At 35.6% G+C, this 11,125-nt stretch overlaps 1 protein-coding gene across 1 annotated transcript; it reads left to right on the top strand.

The window, feature by feature from the left end:
- The first annotated feature begins 1,086 nt into the window (after positions 1–1,086).
- Positions 1,087–3,424, top strand: LOC118433720. Its single transcript, XM_035845940.1, has 3 exons — positions 1,087–1,320; positions 1,423–1,632; positions 2,312–3,424. Exons 1-3 carry the CDS (start codon positions 1,264–1,266, stop codon positions 2,534–2,536), a joined length of 492 nt encoding a protein of 163 aa, XP_035701833.1. The 5' UTR covers positions 1,087–1,263; the 3' UTR covers positions 2,537–3,424.
- Positions 3,425–11,125: the final 7,701 nt, after the last annotated feature.

The following is an 11,125-nucleotide window of genomic DNA, read 5'->3' as shown; positions in this document are numbered from 1 at the left end:
TAAATACAGAAGCTACATATATACTCACATCATGATATCTAATGAAAATATCTGGATCCACATTGAATTTCTCTTCCAAAAGACCTGTATATATCCATTAGATAATCGTTAGGAATTCATATTGAAGGAGCTAATTACCAGATACATAGTTGAATATATTGTAGCATTCTTTTATTTTTAAGTGGTTACTCGTTAATGCACAACTCTCAAAGCGTATTTGAGAGTCAATTGTTTCTAGATTCCAACATTTTTTACGATCCTAACCATATTCAAGAAACTATTTTCCCATCAAGCATACACTCACTAAAATGTTATACGCTGAAGTTCACTAATGCCAGCATTTCTGAGAATTTGTATCACTCTTAATTAACATGATCACAAAGTTGGTAATTATGGTCGACGTGCTTGTACGGAGGAGATGGAATATTATCAAGATGATTTAGAGATGATTTGACGGAGCGCATGGAAAACTTGTAAACTTTATTGGATATTACAAGCTTGCAGTGAAGGATTGTATGTGAGCCCGACAAGCTTTAAAACCTTCGACCTCATTACGAAAAAAGATTAGGACTAACTTTTTCGTGGAAAATTTTTGAATGATTTTCTCCGTATTCGCTTGTAAAAAAGCCGTGGCCCAGTATGGTTAGGTTCATAGTGTAATATACAAAATTTATTCCAAGAGTCAATGGACAAGTCACCCCGCATATTCATCTACTTATTTATGCATATTCCTCACCCAACTTAATTAGGTTAAAAAAATTATATTTTTCCTGAAAATTGTAAATGTTATCACACTCACATTCTTTGTAACCATCCCACCAAACGTTTGTATGATCGATCCAGCAACCAAACCCCGTCCATCATTAGTTTAGTGTGGCAAGAAGAAGATATTCTTGAATTAATCCTTTATCGCTCAGCCAAGACTTGTTTACTGCGAAAACTTTGATTGACGGGTTAATGAGTTTTTTTCCACACTACATTAAGGCTGATAGTGGCCTCAATTATATTTAACACATGTTCTAACTCATTAATTTAATACATATAAGAATAAAATGTAAAGTACTTCCTGGCGGCTGGAAGCAGTATATATACATGCGAATTATTCGCAGTCGAACATTATAAATTCGAGTACTGAACGCTTTTCATGTTTTGCAAGCGCATCCAATTTTTTACTTTATTCTTAACCAGCAAAGTGCAAGTCAAGCGTAACTATTTAAATTTAAAATTTAAAACATACATCCCTTAGCAAGAGTTCGCACAAAGATGGCGAGAATGGTTTTTAGGAAAATTATTTTTACCCTGGTCTTGCGCCTTAGTTGTGTAAGTACTTTTTATATTTTATTAAAACACCTAACCTAAAACCTAACTAACCCAAAACCTAAAACAGGCAACCAAATTAATGTATCTTAATATATTCGATAGTTATCTTGTGCTCCACTCGTATTGGAAAAAGATGGAGGATTTGTAAACTTTGATAAATTCAATCGGAGTGAATTTCCAACAGTTCAAACCTTAGACCCTGTGGGGGTGGACATCTTTTCAAGAGGGCGTCACGTGGTGTCCAAGCAGACAAACACGACCGTCTATGGGGATTACGATTCAAAGGAGGTGCCAACTTTGGATTACGTAGAGGTAAATAGATATGAAATAAGAAAAAATACCCATTTATTAGTTAGCTAACACGGGATTGTATTTAGGTAGGTGAAAAGTTAAGACAGTTTAATACTTGTAGAAGCTCCGTAATTCATTTGGTTGAAAGAATGTGCAAAAATTTCAGTGGCAAAAACCACTTTTGGCTAATTTATGGCGAATCTAATAGCGCACATTGAGAGATTTCTTCCAATGCTTTGCAAAAGTAGAATAATTCTAAACTGACTCTAAATTATGACCAAGAATTGAAAATTGCTCAGATTTCCTTAATTTTGCATATTCTTGACCCGAAAGATATGTTATCTTAAATGTAAAGACTTATTTAAATTTTGGTTTTTGGATGTGATAAAATAATTATTTGGGATTATAAATTTTGGAGATACTGTTAGAGGGCCAAGTTGTGATAGAAATATTGGCTGCTTTACAAAGCTATGTGAAAAGTACCTGGCTAGTCTTATTAAAGTCGCCAAATATGTGCCAAAAGCAGTTTTGCACATTTATGCATTTTTTTCATGCGGTGAGAAATGTGAACTTCCAAACTGCCTAAATATGTAGTATCCCTTGTAAGTAGATTACAATAGTATAACATGATGTATGTATTTAACGGAATAACAAATATACCTCATAATTTGAATTATAACGCCTAAATTACATTTTGCAGAAAACTGCCAATCCTGGTTTGCACCCCAACGATCAAATTTACACAACTCTTCTAAATTATATTACTCAACGTGGCGAGAATTATGGCATTTCCCGGGATTCTGGCAAACAAGGTGGCATGCCAATCATCAACGATGGGCCAGAGGAAAAAAAGGTATTCCCAAGAGTCCTTGGCAAAACCACTGACGTAAACCTAACGGGTTTACGTCAGTGGTTACCATCTTAGCCGGGGTTGGAAATCCGGCTAAGATGGAACCACTGAGGTCGCGGATTGCGAATTCTGTCTCAAACCCACTAGACTGTCGTCCAGTCGAGTCATCCTCGTCGATAATAGACAAAGCTTTGCATCATATTCTTACCTTGGGTTTACCGCCGACTGTTGTGGAAAGTTATGTCAACCCAAAGATGAAAAACATTATCATTGGATTCGTTGAACGTGCCTTTATAGTCGACGGAACTCATTGGGCAGCAGCAGCAACTGTATCGGACTTAATGGAATCAATGTATGGAGGGATCTGGGGCTGTGTAATTGGCATAAATCCGTTAACTATGCGACTAATGGGTGGGAGAGATTATATTGAGCTGGCCTTCGGGGAGGTCGTCGTAATTGTCTTTAAGAGAAATTGAGTGAATGATAGCGGGATATTCGGATTTGGCAGGTAGTAAGAAAGCAGAAAATTATGGCGATGATTACTTTTAGATGAGTTGATTAATTTTATATACCCTTTATTTATATCTATGCACATATGTACTTGAAGATGGCGCGGAGATTTTATAAATAATTATATTTCTTTTTTTGTGCAGCGTTGGCATTGTAGGTTTCTAAAAATTATATGACATCTGTTTGCATAAATCTTTACACCAGCATGATTGCTAGGCATAAGGCATAATTACGTAAAAGAAGATTTACAAGCAATATTAATTGCAAGCATATCTACCCCGTGAACTCATTTTTCGGCAACATGAGTATTTTTATAGATTGTTTTGGAGCACACGTAAATAATGATGAATCTGTGTAAATGTTTAAGAGCTTTGTTCGCAGTTTGCTTGATGTTTGTAGAACGCAATGAATTTATTTCTTTTACGAAAGTTATTTACAATAAAATTTAAATAAATACTGTATATATGTACAAACAGATAAGTGCTAATAATTTACATAAACTTACATTTTAATTAAAATTTACGAGCATATTAACAGGTATTTGTAAGGTCCTAGATCATGAGCAAATGTCTTTTCTTACGTGAAGCAAATTAATCTCTAGGCGATAACCATAAAAGAATCCACTTATGCAAGTATTCATTCACTCAGTATTTCAGAACAAACTTCTTTGGATAACTCTGTCATTTCTCAAACTATTTATCTCAACTTTTGCACACTTTTGGGTTTAGGGATTTGGAATGGTTTTGTTGAGTGGCCTTTTAAAATATTATATGCCGAGTTATATGCCGAGTTATGGGTCAAAAACATGTCTCCAGAACAGCTCCATTTGAGAAATGGAACTTGCACGTGAACTGAGATCATGCACTAAAAATAAAATCGTAAAGAAATCATTTAATTTAAGCCACTTTGTAGGCGTATTACCGAAGCTTGGAACAAGGAATATAAATCCCATAATTTTTAGTCAATCGACGTCCTTAGTCATGAGGAGCTATCACTTTTTTCTCAGAAATTGGCAAATTTACATAAATCCGATGTGCAGACAGACGAACTAGAGAGACATTTAAAAGAAACCCCCATCTCAACTGATTTAATGGATGCAGGTTCACTTAGTTGGTGGAAGGTGAATATTTAACCAATTTTTTGTCTCAATGTTAAGCATAATATGGAATTATTTATCCTTGTTCAGGACAATGGAGTTTATTTTCGATATTTATGTAAATTGGCATGGGACTATTTAGCTTTTGGCGGTACTGAGGTTCCGGAAGAACTCTTTTGCTACTATTTTCCCCATTATCCTATAATCTGATAAAATGTTAAAATGTTGCAGATAATGTATTAACTTTTGTATTAAAATTAATTTACCTGATCAAAAGGCTGTTTTCTCTAAGAAATAATGCACTGAGTGAACTTGGTCCAATAATTTATTCGCGCTCTTTTCGACGGAGCCGCCGTTATTTCAAATTATCCCTTTAAATACGTTATGTGTTAACTAATTCTTGGTGCTAACTTAAAGCCCATTAAATTGTCTACAATATATGCAAAAATGGAACCCGTATTATTATTAATGGTTTCAAAATGTTGAAATTGGAAGGAAACCTTGCCCCAATAATTCTTTCTCTAACTGTATGTGCCTACAGGTCAGGATCGGTGCTAACAATTTGGTTTAGTAAATATGTAAAGGCTTTGAAAATATTAGTTGATTTAAGAAATATTAAACGCATCATGTAGTTAAATATTTTACGGCATACCTAATTAACGTGTATATTTGTTTAAATTAACATACGTATCCTTGTACGTATGTCACAAAGACTTGGGTATAATTTTTGCCTTTTTCTATTTTTCTATTTTTTTTCCATTTACTTTCATGCTGCATGGAAGTATATGTGAAATAGATAGTATGGAATCACCACAGCCAATGTTAATTTGAAAGGGGTTGTGTGGGGTGGCCTTACAACATAGGAGGATGCGGTAAAAATTATTAGAAGCCCCTTCCAATTATAGGGATAGGGTACGCACACGGTTTTTCAAAATTTTGTTTACGTCGTGAGCTATTGACCTTTACGTATGATGGGGTCGTCGATGCACTAAATATTTTTTCAAATGATCTGGGTGTTAGATATTGAAAACCTGTTACGTCTATAATATCTACAGGTTACTGGGCTACAGCATTGTCCTGAAACATTTTTTCAAATAAAGCTTTCCTGAGGCGGGAAAATTCAAAATGTCATGCTTCATGTCGTTTCAATTCCACTGGAGTACGTACCTTACAGAATCAGTTTTTGAGTCGCTCTCATTGGAATCATATTCCTGAGGGTCGCATGCACGTAATTCAAAATAACTATACTTTAAAAATTTTCTCTCCTGAAAAGTTATCGCTGGTTTTCTGAAAACTTAAATTTCTTCAATACATGAATATATCAATATACCCCCCAGTTCGTGGTAATCCTTACAATATCACTGGAATCGTATTCAGTGAGGTCGTGTGGTATGCGCTGCAATGATCACTTTTCGAAATCAACGTTGGGATTCGAGATATGGCGGGTATTTGCAATTCACACAGACTCGAATTAATACGTTTAATGTTAAAAATAGATCCTTTTCCGCGGTTTTACCGCATAACTTGTAACGTTTGAACCTTCCTGTAAATAATATGTATGTATAAACGTTTATGAGGGCTTCCAACCCTGGAGATCCTGGGGGAAGTATTTTTCAAAATACTAACACCAAATTTCACACAGATAAACTTAACATCATACTACCTACAACACCTCCAAATTGTAGCTCCAAATTCTGGGTCGCGCCAAAGTTATTAACTACTGAAATCGTATACAGCGAGGCGATGAACCCTCTGTATTCCGTAATACAAGCTTTGTATATTTTAAATTATGTCAATGATGTCCGATCTCACGACAAACAAATAAATATTTCTTGTTTTATTATTTTTTCCGCATCTCATACTTCCTCAGCGAACAGTGTTTTTTCACAAAAATGATTTATCTGATCAAGGGACAGTCATAATTGCAAATCAACGTAGCAAAACGGTTCTAAAATTAGTTCTATAATTCTTAGGAATTTGAGGTGTCTTGCATATGTATCTATGTATAGTGTGCACATGAAATGTAGAATTTTAAAATGTATAAACTTAATAACCTTTAATCACTAAATTTGGTCGTACAAAATTTTAAACTACATTGAGTTACTTGTTGAAAAACAAGATGTGAAAATATTTTTATATATAACACGCTTTTTTAGAATTTTCAATAAAACATACACCATTACATACGTGCATATATACATCATGTATTTGTTTACACCCTATTAGTGGTTATGTTGTGAACACCTTGATAAAGCCGTACAAACAACTCAACTTTAATTGTGAACGTATTAAGTTACACATCGTCGTACTAATTTACAAAAGACCAAAGTGCAGTCGATAGTTTATTAAGAAAAGACCTAAGTGCAATCGATAGTTTATTAAGAAAAGACCTAAGTGCAGTCGATAGTTTATTAAGAAAAGACCTAAGTGCAATCGATAGTTTATTAAGAAAAGACCTAAGTGCAGTCGATAGTTTATTAAGAAACAAGTATTGTGTGTCCGGATAGTAGACTTTATGTTAATACCCAATATATGGATACTTGTTTTTCAATATAATATTCTACTAACTAAACGTTTTGGGCATACAACACAACTCGCCTTGGTATTTGCAAAAAACAAAAACCTTGCGCAGCTGTATATGCGACATTTGAAATTATAAAACATTTACAACTTTATTACCGCAGTATCTGCACAACCCAGGTAAGGGTTACCTTGAAATTTTGAGTCCAATTTTTATATCTTGCAAGAATAAACTCTAACTTTGTTTGGACAGGTATAAATCGTACTTGATATGGGCTCATATTTTAATACGTTAAAAAACTATACAAAGTTCCATATTTCGATCGTGAACTACTAAGGTATGAATTTGCGAATATTTCCAAAACTCGCGAATTTGCAAATCTGGCCCTCAAATTCTATCAAACGACTAAATCTAGGTCCAAAATAATTTTTGAGCCGAATTTGAACGATATTTGACCAGTTTGAGTCAAAAATCAAATGTCACAAAATTCGCATTAAATTCGCATATTCTTAACTGTAGCGCGAAAACTACATATCGTACCTCTCAATATTATTTCAGATTCTTAATCTACTAAAAATTACGGAAATTTTGAGGGATCTCCGGTCAAAATCGGTAGGGCGGTTAAAAATCATTGGTATCATTGTATTAGTCTATCTTAACAACCTAACTACTTACTGGCCGGTGGATATTTGTAACAAGCACAAGATGCATCCTTTCCGTGTTAAAAATATTCACCGGCCCGTTAGTTAGTTAGGTTGTTTCTTAAAAAACTATCGACTGCACTTAGATCTTTACTTAATAAACTATCGACTGCACTTAGGTCTTTTATGAATTAGTACGACGACATATCTAATTACTAATCAGAATATTCATCAAACAACTTTACATGAAGCCACTGTATTATTTTGCCCCATTTTTGAAAAAGGCATTTACGACATGTTTACGGCAGGCATGCTTTGTTGCCCTAGAGTACACTGCTTGTTTATATCAATGTCATTTTCACAGTGTTTCCTTTCCTTAGTTACAGGATTTCTTTATTTCCTTATTTGTGAGACAAGATAAGCTGTGCACGAATCTTAACCAAATCCAGATTTAGCTGTTAAAAGATATTATTGCTTTTTTGGGTTAACTAATAATATGTAGCACGTTCTTCTGCTAAAATTCTTCTAAAATTTTGCCCCGTACATTACTAAACAATAGTTACATAACAATACTGGATATTGTGTTTCGAAAAACGCGCCAAATTTACATAACTGTAATATGTATATATTTATATGTATTGCGAACGAGTCTATGCATTCGTATACCTACTTATTAATGCACATATTTACAGATATGTATGTAAATTCTTTAAGCTAAATTTAAAAAAAGTTGGTTATAAGCCTAAATACATAAAAAAATATAGCACCTTGCAATCGAACAAATAATAAATGTGTATGTACACCCCGAACCTGTACATATATATGAAATGTATTATAATTATAGGATTTTTAATATGACGTTTATGGAAGAATAGCGAATAAGCCCGTCTCCGCCAGTCCTACATGCAAGTTACGAAATAATTTAGTCCGTCTGGTTTATTGGGTATCTCGTAAGTCTCCTTCATCCCTGGCGTCTTGTCACATTACAAACCACATATGTATTCCCCCCATCACCGTCGTCTTCTCTATTATACTTCCCCGTCCCTTCCGCGTGGAAAGTAACACGTTCCCTTTCCCACAACATACCCCGTAGTCAGTTTAGCGGATATCTCGGACATTATTCGAACTGGGCGAACTGGCCAGACCGCCCGAACAGGCTGGACTTGCCGAACCCTACGGACAGTTCGGACGAAACGGACATGATAAATAAGTCATGACAAATAACAAAACATGCATAACAGGCTTCCCAACGAACCTCACTGCGTATTTGCTGTGAAACATAGTGCAAATGAATGCAAATTTACTGCAAATAAATATGCAATTATAAATTTGTACAAAATTCGTACACTATTTGTACAAATTTGTGTACTGTTAATGTAATTGCATTATAAATCCGCTAAATTGTCAACAATTAATTTACATGAAATTATTACAAACGAACTCGCGATAATCTAGTACGAATCCGTTCGCACAAAATTCTCATGATGATCCAGGTGCACTAAATTCGTGCAAATTTGTACGCGGGAAAATGTACAAATCCATACGCAGAAAACATGTGGTAATATGTTAACAACAAATTCGTGCCGATTATTTTGCAATAATTTATTACAAAGTTAGTATGAATTTTCTGTATTGAGTTAAATACATCCGGAATTGTGGCATGCTCAGTCTGCTATTGTTAACCATGCCGTCGAGTCATCTCAATATTTCCTCTCCATTTTAAAAGTCTGATCAGCTAGTTTTTAGATATTTACGACCTAATGTCTGATATTCTTAAAAAAATTGTCCTATTCGAGTTTGAGATTGACAAAGGGGTGGAGGTAGTGCCATCCACGTGGATTTCTCAAGATAAATCAAAGTGCAAATTTCCTAATCCCATTCCTAAGAAGTTTTCCAACATTCAATGTGATGCCAATGCCCTCCCAGGAAAAGATTGGATGAGCTACGGCATATTATTTGTCGGAACTTATGGTATTTTCTTATAATTAATTTTACATACATGCTAAGACTATTGATTTAGCCCGACTCAGGTGGATTATGAATCCGTCCGTTGTATCAAATTTTTAAAGAACCGAGTTAGTTCTACCAAATTCTATAACCCGTGGGAGTTGTATATTTGGGTCGTTCCAAACATTTACGGATTAAAACTTCATATTTGGTACATAGGTGTCATTTCCACCAACCATACCAAATTTCAACTAAACATGACAACTTTTGATAATCAGTGTGGGTCACCCCATTGGTGGGTCTCACCGGTTGAAACAAATTCAAATATAACTTCACCATAGTTGCATAGGCGTTACTAGCAACCTTGAAACCAAATTTCAGCTCATTAGGAGAATTTTGAAAAATCGGTATGGACGACCCCATAGGGTACCTTTGGTTGAAAATTTTCCCAATTCGACCTTATAACCCTTTATTACACGCCATCAGTGACCTACATGCAAAATTTCAGCTCTATAGGACAATTTCTAAAAATCGGTATGGGTCACCCAATACCTAGTGGGGGCGATCAAACTGTTAGTTGAGGATTACTTGAAAACTGCTGGACAGAATTAAAAACTGGTAAGTGCATTGGATTCCTCGTGCGATTTTGATTAAAATTCATTTCGTGATATATAAAATTTGGAAATACAGGTCAGGGTGGACGACCTTGAAGTTAGACGGGCGGCTGTAATTCAGCACTTCCAGAGCGAAAAAAAAAATTCTGAAATTGTCAAGTTGTTAAAACCAGACAAAGTGAATTTTCCTTTTGTCGCCCGTACTATCAAAAGATTCCTTGAGACTGGCACTACTAAAAACCGTAAAAGAAAAAGTTTCCAAAAATTAAAAAGGACTCCTGCAATGGTGAAAGCGTTGAGAGAAAGGATCCCAACAAATCCACGCCGCAGCCAAAGAAAACTGGCCCTGCAGCTGAAGGTCTTACCAAAAAAAATCCGAAAAGCACTCAAAGTTGACCTTGGACTTATGCCATTAAAACGTGGTACTTGCCATATGCTGACAATCGCTCAGAAAATAGCACGAGTTACAAAATGCGAAAAACTGTTTCAGAGGCACGGCAAAAACAAACTTGAAAACATCCTCTTTACAGATGAGAAGATTTTGAAGAGTCCTACAACCGGCAAAATGACAGTATCTATGCCAAATCGGTCAAGGATATCCCTAAGGCCAAAAAGAAGGTCAAGTGAGCCCACCTCCCGGATACGTTATGGTTTGGGCGGGAGTGAGCTATAAAGGCAAGGCGCCCTTGCATTTCGTGGAAAAGTGGTCAAGGTCAGGGCAAAAAATTACGTAACAGATGTTTTGGAGTCTGTTGTGAACCCCTTAATCAAACCCTATTCATTGGACGGCCCTGGACATTCCAACAGGACTCGGCACCTGCCCAAAAGTCAAAAATGACGAAAAAGTGGCTAAAAGATCACGTTCCAGACTTCAATTCTTCAACATATTGGCCGTCAGCATCACTTGATTTGAACCCATTGGACTTTGCCATTTGGTCTAAACTGGAGACAGAGGTCTGCTCTAAACCCCACACAAGTGTCGACTCTTTAAAAAAAATTTGACAAAAGCGTGGAAGAATTTCTCCATGGAGAGCGTGCGTGCCGCCATTGACCACTTTCCTTCCCGTCTTCAGCGCTGAATTGATGCACGAGGAGGAAATTTCGAAGACTAAATGGCGTTTCCTCTGTCAAATTGTACTGGCTTTTTAATGAAATCAATAAAAAATTGATGATGTACATATTGAAGCTTCTGCAGCAATTTATTTAACTAACAGTTTGATCGCCCCCACTAGGTAGGGTCCTTCCGGAAATTTTTTTTCGCAAATTCACTTCATATTTTCTCATTACAAGCCATTACCAACCTATATGCCAAATTTCAGTTTAATCGGATGATTT

Source organism: Folsomia candida, unplaced genomic scaffold, assembly GCF_002217175.1.
Source record: "Folsomia candida strain VU population unplaced genomic scaffold, ASM221717v1 Fcan01_Sc077, whole genome shotgun sequence".
Classification (NCBI taxonomy): Eukaryota; Metazoa; Arthropoda; class Collembola; order Entomobryomorpha; family Isotomidae; genus Folsomia; species Folsomia candida.
This window is presented reverse-complemented; position numbering and strand designations above follow the sequence as displayed.

Bases quoted from the DNA above. Each gene is read 5' to 3' on its own strand.
- LOC118433720 (XM_035845940.1), top strand. From the start codon at position 1,264: ATGGCGAGAATGGTTTTTAGGAAAATTATTTTTACCCTGGTCTTGCGC. The intron at 1,321-1,422 runs GTAAGTACTTTT...TATATTCGATAG, and splicing joins TGGTCTTGCGCCTTAGTTGT to TTATCTTGTGCTCCACTCGT. The intron at 1,633-2,311 runs GTAAATAGATAT...TACATTTTGCAG, and splicing joins CAACTTTGGATTACGTAGAG to AAAACTGCCAATCCTGGTTT.